At 54.5% G+C, this 15,429-nt stretch overlaps 6 protein-coding genes across 6 annotated transcripts; 3 read left to right on the top strand and 3 right to left on the bottom strand.

Annotated features, from left to right (window-relative positions):
• Positions 1 to 138: 138 nt before the first annotated feature.
• C8A04DRAFT_36581 (transcriptional adapter 2) lies at positions 139 to 1,851 on the bottom strand (the record flags this gene model as incomplete). Its single annotated transcript, XM_062783570.1, has 2 exons — positions 139 to 1,617; positions 1,786 to 1,851. The coding sequence occupies 2 exons, from the start codon at positions 1,849 to 1,851 to the stop codon at positions 139 to 141; spliced, it is 1,545 nt and encodes a 514-aa protein (XP_062637962.1).
• A 1,056-nt stretch (positions 1,852 to 2,907) lies between these two features.
• On the top strand, positions 2,908 to 4,235 carry C8A04DRAFT_11402 (galactose-1-phosphate uridyl transferase; the record flags this gene model as incomplete). The annotated part of the gene is made up of 4 exons (XM_062776960.1): positions 2,908 to 3,008; positions 3,065 to 3,116; positions 3,167 to 3,953; positions 4,012 to 4,235. 4 exons carry the CDS (start codon positions 2,908 to 2,910, stop codon positions 4,233 to 4,235), a joined length of 1,164 nt encoding a protein of 387 aa, XP_062637961.1.
• A 161-nt stretch (positions 4,236 to 4,396) lies between these two features.
• Positions 4,397 to 4,989, bottom strand: C8A04DRAFT_27776 (uncharacterized protein; the record flags this gene model as incomplete). Its single annotated transcript, XM_062780406.1, has 2 exons — positions 4,397 to 4,852; positions 4,924 to 4,989. 2 exons carry the CDS (start codon positions 4,987 to 4,989, stop codon positions 4,397 to 4,399), a joined length of 522 nt encoding a protein of 173 aa, XP_062637960.1.
• A 367-nt stretch (positions 4,990 to 5,356) lies between these two features.
• Positions 5,357 to 6,455, top strand: C8A04DRAFT_11410 (uncharacterized protein; the record flags this gene model as incomplete). Its single annotated transcript, XM_062776965.1, has 2 exons — positions 5,357 to 5,530; positions 5,598 to 6,455. 2 exons carry the CDS (start codon positions 5,357 to 5,359, stop codon positions 6,453 to 6,455), a joined length of 1,032 nt encoding a protein of 343 aa, XP_062637959.1.
• Positions 6,456 to 7,211: 756 nt separating this feature from the next.
• On the top strand, positions 7,212 to 11,657 carry C8A04DRAFT_27774 (Non-repetitive/WGA-negative nucleoporin C-terminal-domain-containing protein; the record flags this gene model as incomplete). Its single annotated transcript, XM_062780405.1, has 3 exons — positions 7,212 to 7,521; positions 7,591 to 10,748; positions 10,833 to 11,657. The coding sequence occupies 3 exons, from the start codon at positions 7,212 to 7,214 to the stop codon at positions 11,655 to 11,657; spliced, it is 4,293 nt and encodes a 1,430-aa protein (XP_062637958.1).
• Positions 11,658 to 12,794: 1,137 nt separating this feature from the next.
• Positions 12,795 to 13,433, bottom strand: C8A04DRAFT_11361 (uncharacterized protein; the record flags this gene model as incomplete). The annotated part of the gene is made up of 2 exons (XM_062776937.1): positions 12,795 to 13,040; positions 13,179 to 13,433. 2 exons carry the CDS (start codon positions 13,431 to 13,433, stop codon positions 12,795 to 12,797), a joined length of 501 nt encoding a protein of 166 aa, XP_062637957.1.
• Between the last annotated feature and the right edge of the window lie 1,996 nt (positions 13,434 to 15,429).

Here is a 15,429-nt window from a genome sequence, read left to right as displayed (position 1 = left end):
GCTTTTAAAACAATAAAACGCCTAGTTCCATTCGTTTGGTATTCCATTCCCCGCCCCCAACGCCAGAGTACCGAGTCCTTTCCCGCGGTCCTGATTGATTCTTGCATGGCTGCTTCCAAAAGATTGCGGATTCACTAATCACGCCTTGACTACCCAACCAGCGTTAACCATGAAGTCGAATATCCTCCCACCTTTCTGCGAGTCCAAGCGACAGATCTCCTTAGCTTGCTTCTTCTTGAGACTCCCGTTGCCTTTTACAGCCTCCTTCAATATCTGTTCCTTGATCATGAGATACGGCTTGGGCTGGAGGCGAAGTGTCTCGCACAATTTCGCCTCCTCCATAGTGAGCAGATGGAGATCAGGAGCATTGTCTTGACTAAGTGGCAAGGGTTGGACCCCAGGAATTGGCTGTGGCATCTGCTTCTGCTTCGCTGGGGTGGTGCCGTTGGCAACCACCACGCTACCCCCATTTGCATGGTGGCCGTTCGGTTCTCCTTTGGCGGCAGTTGTTCCTTCACCGTTCGCTGTCCCGTTGGTGACAGCCGACCGGATAGGCAGTTCCGGTGCCACCAACAACGCGGCGCCGCTTGGAGGTTCTGGTGGTGGTTGCTGCTTATTGCGCTGGTTGGTTGCCAACCTCTCCCGATCCATCGATCCCAAGGGTATGGACTTTTGAATCCGAGTCGCCTTCTCCTGCTCATACTTCTCGCCGCTTCGAAGGTCACCGATCCTAAGGCTGCGCCATTCTTGCAACTGCGAAATTGCTTGTCGGAGGTTGAGTTCATCAATGAGACCTTGGCAAAATTGCTCAAAGTCCACTTGATTCATCATCCGCGCAAATGGCTTGGCCTTATTAATCAAATCCCTCTCCTCTTTCGATCGTTTCTTTTCCAGCTTGCTGTTTTCCCTGTAATCCAGCAGGTTGTGTTCGAAAATGACCTTCTTTCGCTCCGCTCGCTGCGTTAACCTACAGTTGTAGATCTCCATGACAGTAAGCTTCAGTTCCATCTCCGGTTCCAGCTCGCCCGTGCGAGGGTTGATGCCATCTCCAGGGTCAAATTGCATGAGCTGCACCGCTTCCTCAGCTTCGTTGGCGTATTCCGTCTCAAATTCCAACCGACCGGGCATGTAGCCTTGGATTTCATGGCAAGACGGTACGCTAGCTGTCGGCTTCGTCTTAGGTTGTAAAGCTGGCGCGTTCTTGGCAGCTTCACGCCGCTCCTCGATCCTCCTCTTTTTGCGAGACTGGAACTCCTCTCGGGATATCTCGTTCGCGAGCTCGGTATCGTGTGGACTACATCGCTTTGGTAACGGAAACGATGGCGACTCAACATAAACTTTGTAGTAATGGTCGCGGACCTCATCCTTGTGTCGGTATCCACCGATATGGTCGGAGATATCTGCCCAAGACCCCAAGCCGTAGGTGTCGGCACCTTCGAGGAGGAGCAGCTCTTCGTCGGCGCCCCATTCTCGGTCGAAGATCGGGAAGGAATTCTGTTCGATCACGCGATACGGGTGTGTTGCCGGTTGGTGGGCATTACTGGCGGAACCGTTGGAAAAGCATTGAACGCAGAGGTCGTACTCATTGCAAGCACTATGGGCGCATCTTATCCGAACCTGTCAAGTACTTTGTTAACTTGCGTACTGATCGGAAGGTTCTTGCCCTGGTCGCTGAACATGCGCCGTGGATGCGCCAGGGAGAAACCCAAACCGGGACCCAGAACCGTGGACAGGGGATAAACCGGGCGAAGTACTTACGGTTGACGTGATATCCGCCGAGCAGACATCGCAAACGTATTTCACACCTCCTTCACCACCCCTCGCCGCGATCTTCTTCCGGATGACGCCCATTTCAGGCCGGCGCGTGGCGCCAGTGGAGCGCGAACTCAGACAGGGGTAAGGCGAGCAAGCACGGCAAGCGACGGGGAGCGAATTGATCGGGCGCGCAAACGGCGTCCCGGTGACGCACCAGGAAAGCCTGGTTCAATCGCGTTCAGCTACACGACGCCGGCGCGACGAGTATTTTGATGATTTTCCTCTATGACGTTCTGGAAATCGATGGAAATAGAAGGCGATTGATGTGCGCGTTAGTGGTCGAGTTGCGATCCAGCGCTAGCGCTTTGAGCGCGATTCCCACTCTTAGTTTGGGTGCTTGGTGGCCCCAGCACGTTTGCGGGGAACCGCATCCGAGAATCTACCGGCGAATAAGCAGGTTGCACACGCTAAACCCTAACCCTGAATAGGCCGCGTTTGCTTCCACCGGCAGCAAGGAAATCGTGGCGGGGGTTTGGTTTCCAAGAGGCCCTCTCTCCCAGGGATGCCAGTGTAGATGAATCTCGATCATCCTGCGCCCCGGGCCGAAACTAAATGCTCCTTTGTGAAGATTATTCGTCAGCTTCCAAATGGAAGGTACCTAGGCTTCTAGGTACTCATCCGTGCGATAAGTGGTTTTGCTAGTACAAAGAACGTGCACGCACCCTGCATCCCCTTTGCTCATTGTGAGGTGAAATGCATGGACGTCGGCCTCCTCATATCTTCGCATGGCCCAAAAGCTAGCTGACGTTCGACCTTGGAGGGGTCCGGCATTTAAATTTGAAGAGCCCGGGCCAACACATTGATTTTCTGTCTCTGTATAGAAACCTGCTTTTCTGCTTCGGCGCCCCAAAATACAGCCGGGACAAGGCCGAAGAAAGTCCCGAACAAACCCCGCGTCCATCATTTTAAGCGACTCAGCGGTTGCACAATTACAATATCAACTCCCACGTGGGCAGCCCACGCGTAGGATAGAAAGTTTTGGTGAATCCGGAGTTCCCAATTGCGGTATTTTCTAGTTAAGTTTCCGTTCTAATTAGATTGGGAGTTTCTAATTTCCCTACAGTTCGCTACCTGGTGAATTCGGCCGTCAAGATGCCGGACCAGGTTCTGGATGACATTTCGCATCGCCGATATAACCCGTTGACCGGGTCTTGGCTCTTGGTGTCGCCTCATCGCACCAAACGCCCCTGGCAGTTAGTTTCTAGGTCAGGGCTAATGAATTGCATTGCCAATGCTAACCCAGAACTAGAGGCCAGCAGGAGGCACCGTCCAAGAATGTGCTTCCCGCGTACGACCCCAAGGTATGTGGGATAACTCACCTTGAATGAAGTACCGCTTACACCAATTCCAGTGCTACCTTTGCCCCGGAAACAAACGTGCCCAGGGAGACAGTAACCCTCAATACAAGGACACCTTCGTCTTCGTCAACGACTACAGTGCCGTCAAGGAGCAGCAGCAGGACTACCACCCTGAGCCCACCGACAAAAATGATATCGCTTCGCTTCTCCTCCAAGCCCAACCCGTCACGGGCCGGTGTTACGTGCTCACCTTCTCACCGAAGCACGACGTCACCCTTGCTGACATGACCGTCTCGGAGATCCTGCCAGTGGTCCAAACCTGGACTCGCATTTATGGAAGCCATTTATCGGCGACACATCCGCTCCGGCCAGCAGCGGAGGCGACGTTAGCCCGGATCCCTACCAACCCTAATGGTGAAGTCGAGCCACCAAGCACAAATCAGCTCCGATACATGCAGATCTTCGAGAACAAGGGCGCCGCCATGGGTTGTTCTAACCCGCACCCTCATTGCCAGGTGTGGACAACCAGCACCATGCCTGAGGAGCCGGGCAAGGAATTTACGCAGATGGCCCGGTACCGGGCCGAAAATGGCCGCCATCTGCTTGCAGACTACGTCAAGTTGGAGATGGAGAAAAAAGAGCGCATTGTGTGGCAAAACGATGGGTTCTTGGTAGTCTGCCCGTGGTGGGCTGTATGGCCCTTTGAGGTCATCATCATCGCCAAGCGACACGTGCGCGCACTGGTTGACTTGACGGACGAGGAGCGCGTGCAGTTTGCGGAGGCAGTGCAGGAGGTCACCCGACGATACGACAACTTATTCGAGACCAGCTTCCCGTACAGTAGGTGATCCCTTTTGTTTTGGGCAGGGGTGTAGCTCACCGTACTGACATGATCCAGGCTCTGGCATCCACCAAGCACCACTCGACTGCACCGAGGACGAGGCCGAAACTAGCTGGTTCCACATGCACTTCTACCCACCGCTCCTGCGCTCGGCTACTGTCCGCAAGTTCCTCGTCGGATACGAGCTGATGGCCGAACCACAGCGGGACATCACTCCCGAGCAGGCCGCTGCGCGGCTGAAGGATTGCGGTGGCGAGTTGTATCGTAGGCTTCTGAACTGATTATGGATGCAGGACACACCTGATTGGCTTTTGTAACGGAAAATCAATTATCATTAGCTAGCCTAAGGACCTTGCCTAGTATTGAGTAAGAGATAATCAAGGCGGGAACAACAATATGAGTAGGTATCGGCGATACACCTCAATTTTCCAGCCTATACCGTTTATTGCACATAGTGGTTGTATTGCAAGTACATCCAAATCGCGCCACTGTATCCGGCTAGGAACGGGAGCGCCTGCGGCCCGTTAAACTTGATGGTCTTGAACACCAACAGCTCAGACGTGAAGTGGACAGAGGCGATGATGTGTGTCCACATGGCGAGTTGGTACAAGCTGGGGTTCTCGAGCTGGTAGCAGGCATAGAAACGGATGATGCCCGCAGCAAATGTGTACATCCCAAACAGGCGGGCCGCGAGCGGGGAGACCTGGTCCTTGGCCTTCTCCGCGTCCTTGCCCGTTGACGAGGCCGGCTTGATGATGTTGGTGCTATCCTCGGGATTGAAACGGTCGGTGGCAGGGGGCAACGAGTGGTTTGTCACGAAGAGCCCATTGTAAATCCGGCGTGTGTAGTGGAGGGTTGCGTAATTTTGAACGGCGTTGCCCATCGCCACGACGGAGACCTGAGATCGAAAAAGAATTTAGCTAGGATATCTTCGACGGGTTTTCAAATTGTTGAGAGCTCGTCTCGTACCACGAATAAGTAGTAGGGCAAATAGCCCTTCTCCCCCGAAGGAAGGAATTCTTGGAGTTTGTCCATCGCTGTGAGGGTGTAGGAGTGGCTGGGTGTCGCAGAAATCTACCCCGATACGGTCCGATGAAGTCGAGATGAAGCGTACTTGTTGTGCGAGACGCGCTGACTTGCGAACTTCGACATGTGAATGGTTAAGTCAACGCTAGCGCGTTGTGGTGTCGCGTTGAACCACTACCGAGTGGACCGTCAGCGTGTTGGCCAATGCTTCTGGGATTACGCCCCACCAGCAGGCCCCTGATTCTAAGAGCAGCTCCCCAACATTTTTTTGGGCCAGCGCAGCCTCCGTCATCAACACGGTGCTGCGACCTACATCCGCAACATTGGTCACCTCGAGGCATTGTCACCGTTCTCAAGTACGGGAAACCGAAACACGATGGCGTTCAACGGCAACATTCAAGAAACCCTGGATCGGGCCGTGGACCTTTGGAATTCGATTCCGCAGGCCGGCCAGTGGGCTCTTACTGGTGTTGGGGCCCTTTACGTTGTCTCGAAAGCACTGTCATTCCTCCAGCTTTTGCTGAATTGCTTCATTCTCAGTGGCACCAATGTATGTCTAATCCCACATGAATCTACCGTGAACATTGGGGCTTTTCTAACCATTCCCGTGGAACCAGCTCCGCAAGTACGGCAAGAAAGGCACCTGGGCTGTGATCACCGGGGCATCCGATGGTCTCGGCAAGGAGTTTGCGCAACAGCTGGCTGCGAAGGGATTCAACCTTGTCCTCGTCTCCCGCACGCAGTCCAAGCTCGACACTCTCGCCCGCGAACTAGAATTAAGATGGAGTGGTTTCAAATCCAAGACACTGTCCATGGACTTCTCCCAAGACAACGACGCCGATTACGAGCGCCTTGCGGAGCTAGTCTCGGATCTTGACGTCGGTATCCTGATCAACAACGTCGGCCAGAGCCACAGCATCCCCGTTTCATTCCTCGACACCAGCCGTGACGAGCTCCAGAACATCGTGACCATTAACTGCCTCGGCACCCTCAAGACTACCAAGGTGGTCGCACCTATCCTGGCCAAGCGCAAGAAGGGCTTGATCCTGACCGTTGGTTCGTTCGCTGGCGTCATGCCCACTCCGTATCTCGCCACCTACAGTGGTAGCAAGGCCTTCCTTCAGCACTGGAGCAGCTCGCTGGCCTCGGAACTTAAGCCTCAGGGTGTCGATGTGCAGCTTGTCGTCAGCTACTTGGTCACCACAGCCATGAGCAAGATCCGCCGCACCAGCCTGTTGATCCCCAACCCGAAGCAGTTTGTCCGCTCGGCTCTGAGCAAGATTGGCCTGTCTGGTACCGAGCAGTTTCCCAACACGTACACGCCGTGGTGGTCCCATGCCGCTTTCAAGTGGGTAATTGGAACCACCGTGGGCACTACCAGTGCGATCACCATCTGGTTCAACCGGAGGATGCATGTTGATATTCGCACTCGGGCATTGCGGAAAGCTGCGAGAGATGCCAAGAAGCAGCAGTGAGCGGGATATGGAGTGTAAGGAGTGTACAGAGTATGACGAAGGCATGAGTCGAGGATGTGTACAACGACCAGCTACTAAAGCTACTAATTGATAAGGACTGTTGAGGCACGGCGGGCTAGCTAGCTATATTCGGGGTCCTGAAGGCGTGCAATACAAACCCCGGTATTTCATAATGAATTTACAATCAAATGTGTTGAAACTGGCCACTGCAAAAAGTTGATTCCCGGGGTGTCGCGTGCTTTGAGGCATGGAGGTGATGGACGTTTGGAGTGCCCCAAATAAAAGGCGGTGGCAGAACCGCGCTCAATGCAGCTTAGCGCGCTGCAGCTTGACGACCCCGGCGCGTTGGCGCGTCAGAGCTGGCCTGGTTTGGCGACTCCAGTTCTCCAAAAATTGTTTACGGCTCACGAACCGCCATTTGTGCCCGGCTTCCTTGGCCATCACAGCGCAAAAGCATTCCGCACCCTCAGCATCACGCTCTCGCACCAGTCTTGGACGCCCGGGCGTGAGTGACAAAGCTTTATTCAAAGAAGCTCACTTTGATGATGCAATTGTTCTGACTTCCGAACTTCAAAAAGTCGACTCCGCATCGACAGGCGAGGCGGGGAGCTTTCATCGTTCCCATCCCAACCTCTCGCCACAACCAACGATTGATTTAACGATCAACTTAATCAAGCTGCCTACCTATCACAAGAACAACATCACGGCTTCACCTCTCACGATTTCGGCTCACCAGAGCCCCTCAAATCGCCCACCATGAACCCCGTCACGCCTGCGCGCCCGATTCCCGGCGCATTTATCAACACACCAGCGCAAGGCCCGAACACGGTGCGACGACGACTCAATTTCAACGAACCTTCAACCGCGGGCACAAATGGGGCGTCGGGGTCCGCTCCAGTATCTATTACGAGTACCATGGCAGCAGGGCAGCAGGATATTGCTACTGGCATGCTTCCACCGCCACAGTTGCGCGATGACCTTCCTCCCGTCGTCAAGGCTGCGCAGGTCGTCAACCAGACCCTGCTTCAAGATGAGAGCTATCCAGATCTTGATTCCTACTGCAGGCGTACGTTGGTCTCTTTCATCTGCTCCCCTCCATCTATCCTTGCGGACAACTGACCTTGAGAGTTTGCAGCCGGCGCATCATCGGACTACTCGATCCAACACCCGGATTCCGCATGGGCTCCGTTTCTGAAGACCTCGACGTATCCCATTCCGGACAAGGTTTTCACGTATCTCAACGAAAGCGCGGTTTCCACCAAGATTGGCCTGTTCCCGAGCATCAACTACGCCTGGGCCGCGATCGACGACTCCCTCTTCCTTTGGGATTACACCCACCCCAACCCCGAGCTCATTGGTTATGAGGAAGCCACCCACACTATTACCGCCGTCGCCCTTGTTCCACCCAAAAAAGGGGTGTTCGTGGACACGATTACGCATATCCTTGTAGTCGCGACATCCACCGAAATCACCTTGCTTGGTGTCTCCGCGGCCCCCACTCCTTCGGGGTCCAGGTCAGTGGCATTGTACCAAACTAAGATGTCGGTCCACCGTGGGAGCAGCGATGTGAGCCACATTGTCGGCACCGCGTCAGGCCGAATCTTCCTTGGCGGCGACACCGACACCGACATACACGAGTTGTTTTATCAACAAGAAGAAAGATGGTTCTCCAGCAGGTGTGGCAAGATCAACCACACACATCAGGGGTGGTCCTCCGTTGTACCAGGTTTACCTCTTGCGGGTCTTCCCTTTGGCCAGAGGCAACAAGAAGGGCTCGTTACCCTCGCTGTGGACGATACTCGGAACCTCCTCTACTCCCTGTCTAATCGCTCAACGATCCGCACGTACCACATAGAAAGCCCGGAGAAACTCACGAGAGTCATCGAGAAGGACAAGACCAGTTGTCTACGTGACTTTGCACACATGGCAGACAGTTCGCCTCTGTTCACAGACCGGACTAGCATTGTTTCTCTCAGCCCTATCCCGGCAACAGAAGCGTCCAAACTCCATCTGATGGCACTCACAGATACCGGATGTCGACTGTTCCTCAGCGCCACGAGCTCCGCATCGTATACGATTGGTGGCTCGACCAGCCTTGCCCCACAGAGCATGCAACTCCAGTTCATCAAATTCCCTCCCCCCGAGCCGGATGCTCGCCGTGGAGTTGTGGCGGGGACAACGCCCGACGGAGCGCTAGACAAGACTTCTCGAGCTCTCGAGGCTAGTGCCCTCGGTAACCGCTTTGCGCCTGGCTACTTCTTCGACGTCGTCCGAAAATATCCCACCTCAGATATCCTTTTTGTGTCCGCCCCCGATACAGCCAAGATCAAGGCTTTTTCGCCTGCCTCGGCACTTAAGTATTTCGAGCAGGGAACTTGGATCGAGTTGATAGAGGGTAGCCGGGTCCTTGAAGTTGGTATGACGACCGCTCCTTTCTCCGCCTCGAAGCAGCCCCTAGGATTCGGCAATGAACTTGCGGTGCAGTTCGACGACGCTCCAGGCGAGTTCGCCGTGCTTACCAACACGGGTGTGCATATCGTCCGTCGGAGGAGGCTCGTCGATATTTTCGCCAACGCTATTAGGACTAGCTCTGGGGAAGAAGGGCTCGAGTTAGAGATGCGCGCGTTTCTCAAGCAGTATGGCCGTGTTGAGACGATCTCGACTGCCCTGGCCGTTGCGTGTGGGCAGGGGGGCGACGCACGTAGCGGGGTTGGGCGGGTGGCAGACCCGAAGATCGAAAACCTTGCCCGCCTAGCTTTCGTTGATTACGGTGGTCAGCCGAGACTGACGGAGTCCGACGGGAAACAGCTTCTTTCCGACTCTGTGAGGTTGTCCTCCCGCCACGACGCCCTGGCGCTTTACCTTACCCGGCTCGTCCGCACGGTCTGGAAGTCTAAGGTCGTCGCTACAAAGGTTGAGGCGAAGGGTTCCCTGGCCGTCTCTTCGACTGTTCCCGCGTCAAAACTTGTCATCATCCAAGAGACCATCGAACGCCTGCGGAACTTTTTGGAGGCGAACAAGAGCACGATCCAGGGCCTTTCGGGACCGTCCGACCGCACTTTCGACCGGAAAGAAGAGATTGCCAACCAAAAGGAACACCAAGCCTTGCACGGCTTGCGGAAGCTAATGGAGAGCGTTTCCGAGGGCATCTCGTTCGTCCTGATGCTGTTTGATGAGCGTGTTTCGGACATTTACGCGCGCCTTGACGCAACGTCGCAGCAACACCTCCGCAACCTAACATACGAGCAGCTCTTCTCTCAAACCCCCGGCAAGGAGCTTGCCAAAGTTCTAGTCAAAGCTATTGTTAACCGCAATATCGCCAGCGGCGCGAACGTCGAGACCGTTGCTGATGCCCTGAGGCGTCGGTGCGGCAGCTTTTGCTCGCCCGACGATGTCGTCACGTTCAAGGCCCAAGAGCAGTTGCAGCGCGCCAGCGAGCAGGTCCAGAGTCCCAACGCCCTACGCACTCTCCTTGCCGAGAGCTTGCGACTCTTTCAAGAAGTCGCGGGTACGCTCACCCCCGCTAACCTCGGGAGCGCCGTCGAGCAATACCTGCAGCTCAACTACTACGCCGGCGCCATTCAGTTGTGTTTGACGGTCGCCCAAGAAAAGGATCGCGGTAACACAGCCTTGACTTGGGTTAATGACGGCAAGCCGCCCAATGACACACGCAAGAAGGCATTTGACGAACGCAAGATTTGCTACACCCTAATCCATGACGTGCTCGACCGGCTCGAGGTTGCGTTTGCGGGTGAACCCGAGATCATCGATGGGCGGCTCACTCTTGCCGCTACGAAACGTGCCGAGGCTTACAATGTCGTCAATGATTCGAGCGACGAGGTCTTCCACTTCGACCTCTACGAGTGGTACATCCAAAAGAACTGGACTGACCGGCTCTTGTCTATCGATTCGCCACACGTCATCACCTACCTACAGCGGCTGGCGGAGACAGACTATCAACACGCCGAGCTGCTCTGCCGCTTTTACACTCACCGGAACAGATTCTTTGAAGCCGCCCAGGTCCAGGCCACACTCGCCAAGTCGGACCTCAACATTGGGATCAAGGACCGCATCACACTCCTCAGCCGCGCCAAGGCAAACGCCAGTGTTAACACCATCGGCGTGTCCCGGCAACAACAGCAGCTCCTCAACCACGAGGTGACGGAGCTCCTCGAAATTGCGCATATCCAGGATGATTTGCTCGAGCGTCTCAGGGCCGATTCACGGATTGCTCGGGAGAAACTTCCCGACATTGAAGAGAGGTTGGACGGGCCGCTGAAGGGTGTCACAGAGGCAAGTAGTTTTCTTCTTTCTCCTTTTCCCTCCCCACCATTATTCATATCGTGTCTATGCCGTTACTAACTTGCATATTCTCAGCTCTACAACGAGTACGCCGACCAAGCGGCCTACTTTGACATTTGTCTGCTCATTTACCATGCAGCCGACTACCATAACCCCCGTGTCATCATGGACACCTGGCTGCGCCTGATCGAGCAGACCTCCTTCCAAAACGAAGAGCGCCAGGAACACTGGAAGCTCATCCAAGCCGGTCGCCCCCTTCCCGAGGGCGCACAACCCCTCACAGGCGAGCCCGGTCTACCCTACGAAGCTGTGTCACAACAGATCCAAATCATCGCCCACCGCACATCGCTCGACAGTCTAGTATTCCCCGTGGACGCGCTGCTCCCCGAAGTGTGCAAGTACGCCATCAACAACGGCCAGGACGCGTCCATCGGCGCTAACCCATGCTGGCCGGTACATGTGTTCCTCAACCTGGGCGTTCCGCATGCTCTCGTCGCGCAGGTGCTCGAGGACGTGCTAGATGCGCAGGAGTCGCCCTTCACCGGTCGCCGCCGCAAGGCTGTCGTGCAGTGGATCGCCGCGACGGTCGAGGCGTGGGCTCGGGAGGTGGAGCGCCGTGCTGCAGGCGCGGTACCGGCCGGTGGACTGGGTGTCGCGAACGGCGGTGGCAATGGGGATGGGGTCATGGGTGCATGGGTGAGCGAGCTTCTTGCGCGCGCGGATGAGTGCCTTGCGCAGCTTGCGCCGGCACCGGTTAGTGCTAGGGCTGCCAACGCGATGTCGGCGGAGGCGGAGGAACTGTTGGAGCTGAGGCGGTTGGTCAAAGGGTTGAAGAGAAACGTAGATGCGATTGTGAATAGGGATGCGGATGGGTTTTTGGGTGGGAGTTTGTTGCGGTAAGGGGGGTCCAGGTTCAGGCCAGTCGGCAACCGGCACTTGTCTCCTCCTATCCTGATTGTAAAGTAACAACAGGACGATACAGAAAGGAATAGTGAGTAGGGAGGAAAAGTCTAAGCATGGGACGGGTGGAGGCGGAGTTGTTGGGTGGGTTGGGTACATGATGGATTGGTCAACCCCTGAATGGTTGCCAGTTGGTGTTTTGTCATGGGTGGCCGCGGAGGGAAGCAGCAGCCAGACCAGCGTGTTTTGCTGTGGTGTAGTTTAAATTCTGTTTTGTTGGTAGGGCGTAATACGGTGTATGTACATTTCTACACAACTGTCATTGGGAAACGGGTGCCACTCGAGTTTTGATTTTAGGGTTTGCTCCGATTAGTGCGTCTATGGGTGTCCGGATTGTGCCAATCTCCTCGAAGTTGTGATTCATACACACGAGCGGCTTCATCCAAACTAAACCCGTAGGCAAAGTAAAGAATTCTCGAATTCTTGACGTATGTCACACAGGCAAAGTATATTAAAGTTATTAGTTACTAAAAATTAGCCCAATAGTTGGATGGTATGGTCAATAACTACCTACTTAAATTATACGACCGGATCAAATAACAAGCATTATTGACACTATCGACACTATCGATTTAAGGTTAACACCGAATCCTACAGATCAGCACAGATCACCTTCACCTCTCCAGTTTTAATACGAGAATACCTAGGCATTTCTCCGCACACATATAACACGCCGCGGTTTGGCTCGGCCATCGAAAATGATGATTGGGCCGTCCAGATCCAAGTTTCGTAGCCGGGCTTAATTAGTGAACACCGCGATCAAGAATCACCGCCCAACCACGAAACACATCTAACCACGCCGGCCTTACTGGGCGACAATTTATGTATAAGTCACTCCGCCACTACCGCGTCCCGATGAGCCAATCGGGACGCCAGCGCCAACACCAGCGGGGGCACTCTCTCGAGTTTCGACGGTCTCTTGATAGTGGTGCCTGTCGTGTCTGTATCCCACGTTAATGTCCGCCTGGATTCCTCTTTTGGGTCCATTGAGGCAGAGGGGAGGGGGGTAATAGTGTGACTGGTGAAATACATACCGGCGGTTCTTGCGAGATCGGTAGATGCCCTGAGTAGTAACAGTTAGTCGGGGACGGGAGCGGGAGAGCTTTGCGGGACGACCGAGAAGTAACTCACCAAGATGCCGCTAATTAGATATAGAACAAAGGCAATGAAGCAAAAGGCTATCACGGCACGCCACGCCGCGCAACCCGCCCATCTTCTCAACCGGCCTCCTCCCGGTCGTAGACCGGTCTGGCGCACTCTGCTCCAGTATAAGCCCCAATAACCCCTAAACCAGCCAGACCGGCACGTGTGCAAGCCGGTCAGCTTATGGCGAATCTTGTTAGCCGCTTCTTCTTCTTCTTAGGGTCACCAACGTCAAGTTATTAGGTCAAAAGGTTGCAGCAAGCAAATAGAAAGACGATTCCGAGTGAAACGTACCGCTTCCAGCACAATAAACGCCACCAACCACGCGACTGACAACACAAAGTCGACCGGGAAGGCCCAGAACGAGAAGGCGAACGGTAGTATGGTTATCAACGCGGCTAGAATCGACAGGGCAGCGATTACCGCCGTGTAGATTAGCCGGCCGCTAGGGTGCGGGGCGCCGGCGCTCCGCGCCCGGTGGAAGAAGTGGCTCAAGAGGCCGAGAACGATGGCGCTGCTGGCAAGCTGGCCGAAGCGGAGGAGCACTGAACAAACTTTGGTGACGGCGCCCATGGTGTGATGTAGTCTGTAATGTCTCTCTAATCTCTACGTGTGTGTCTTGGGTCTGGCCTTGGTGGTAAACTAGCTAGAGGAGGTTGGGAGCAAAGAAGGGGGGGGACGGCGAGCACTCCGGATGATGTAAGTGCTCAAATTATACATGACATGGGAGCTATTCTGTTCATTCTACGACTGCTGTCATGATTAATCACACCTTCATCGCGGCGGTGGAAGGGCTCCGGTTGCTCTGGTGTTTCGAGTCAGTTGCCCATGGGCGAGGTGAGTTCCGGAGTCCCTTATGACACAGGCATCCTAGCATTGTGGCCAGTGACGTTGGTGTTTGTCTCGTGTGCAGGGGTGGGAGTTGAGACGACGGAAATCTTGGCACTAATTCACACACTGCCAAAGATGATAATGAAGAAGAGGGAATTCGGGGGGCCATGCGTAGCAAAGCGCCGAGTCCCTTGACAGATAAATTTTATACCCTTCGATGTCTAGAATCTCTTTCAGCTGCACGGCACCAGGCAGTTCTCGCGTGGTTTTCGTTTACACAAGGACCGATGTTGTGGCTTCAGCAATTGGCGAAGCTACAGATATGACGTATATATCATAACTCACCGAGGGGCGAGGTTGTTTGTGCGGGGGGCCTGACAAAGAGGTTTTACACAGAGGTGTTGTAGGTGTAGCTTAACAGACGTGCTTACAAAATCATCTCCCTAAGGCAGTCAGAAGGGCATTGGGGGTGTTCTTGAGCCGGGAATCTGCCGGTTCTGTGGAATTACAAGAAGTCGATACAGTGCACCCCTCCCTTTATCGTACGCTTCAAGAGGAATGCAACGATATGGGAAAGTATTACCTTGCATTTAGTGTATGAACGACATGTGGATTACAATGGTCATCGGACCGCCATCATGATATGCAGAAGCTCTCCACTTGCCTCAAGAGCAGCCTGTACAACTCGGTAGTGTGGACACCGCAGGAAATAATGATTCGGATCGGGTTCATGGCGGTGACACAGGGCGTGGGCCTTCAACCTCCTGTGCGGTAGCCAACCGTTAACCCGGAACACTTGCTTGCTCGCCGAGATCCTCCCCTGGAAAGCCGCAATTGTCTCGAGATCACAGACCGACGGATGCCAAGCCTGAATTAGGAGCACGGAAGCGAGGAACGGAGTGACCTTTGGGGAAAATGACGTGTGTTCTATGGAGAACTTGAGCCGAAGCCCACGTTGTGTTCTGGCATCTCGAACGCCGAGGCTGTCCTCTCATTAATCTCATCAAAGGTCCAAATGAAGCCGCTGCAAGGAACGACGTCCTAACGATGCAGTGGGCACGGTGCGTTTAACCACGCTCGAGCCACAGCGACGATCGGGGACGGACGGAGCTTGGCTCCCGGTGTTACTCCTGGGCTACTGCATGGCATGCCACGAGGACAGGTGGTTCCTGGTTTCTCCTGCGGTATTAATAGAAAACGGAAGAAAAGGAAGAAAGGGATATCGGGTGGTCTTATTTCCCCGATACTAAGGCACTCGTCGTCCGCTTGAGCGAGTAGGATAGGAAACGAGAGAAGGGGAGAAAAGAAGCCACAATATATGCCCGCTCTTCGCGAACTTGGCTCTAGTGTATGTATGTACACTAACGTAGGCCCGTCATCGAGCCGTTCATCCGTGTGTGGTGTGTGCGACTCGAAATTTGAAAAAGACGGCACGGTTCCGAAAAGCCATGATGGTTGCCGGCATGTGGGAGCTTTCAACCTTTTCCCCTAGCAAGGTCTGCACTTTCCAGACCCAGTTTGTCGGATGGTCGGAAGTATGGATAAATTGACAGACACTATGTATTTGAAACGGGGATTGGGTGACGTTGTGGGAGCAAGACGCGGGTTTGCCTTCCTCTCCGGGCTCCGAGACGTCGTCTGATTCGGTGGCTTATTGTTGTCGCAGATGGGGGAACGAACTCCCACATCTTGAAGAAACGGGTGGGTTGAAGAGGAGATGGCTCGATGTTTTGTTGGA

This window comes from Dichotomopilus funicola, assembly GCF_033296635.1.
Source record: "Dichotomopilus funicola strain CBS 141.50 unplaced genomic scaffold C8A04scaffold_23, whole genome shotgun sequence".
In the NCBI taxonomy this organism is placed as follows: Eukaryota; Fungi; Ascomycota; class Sordariomycetes; order Sordariales; family Chaetomiaceae; genus Dichotomopilus; species Dichotomopilus funicola.
Note: the sequence above shows the minus strand (reverse complement) of the source record. Positions and strands in the feature narration are given on the sequence as shown.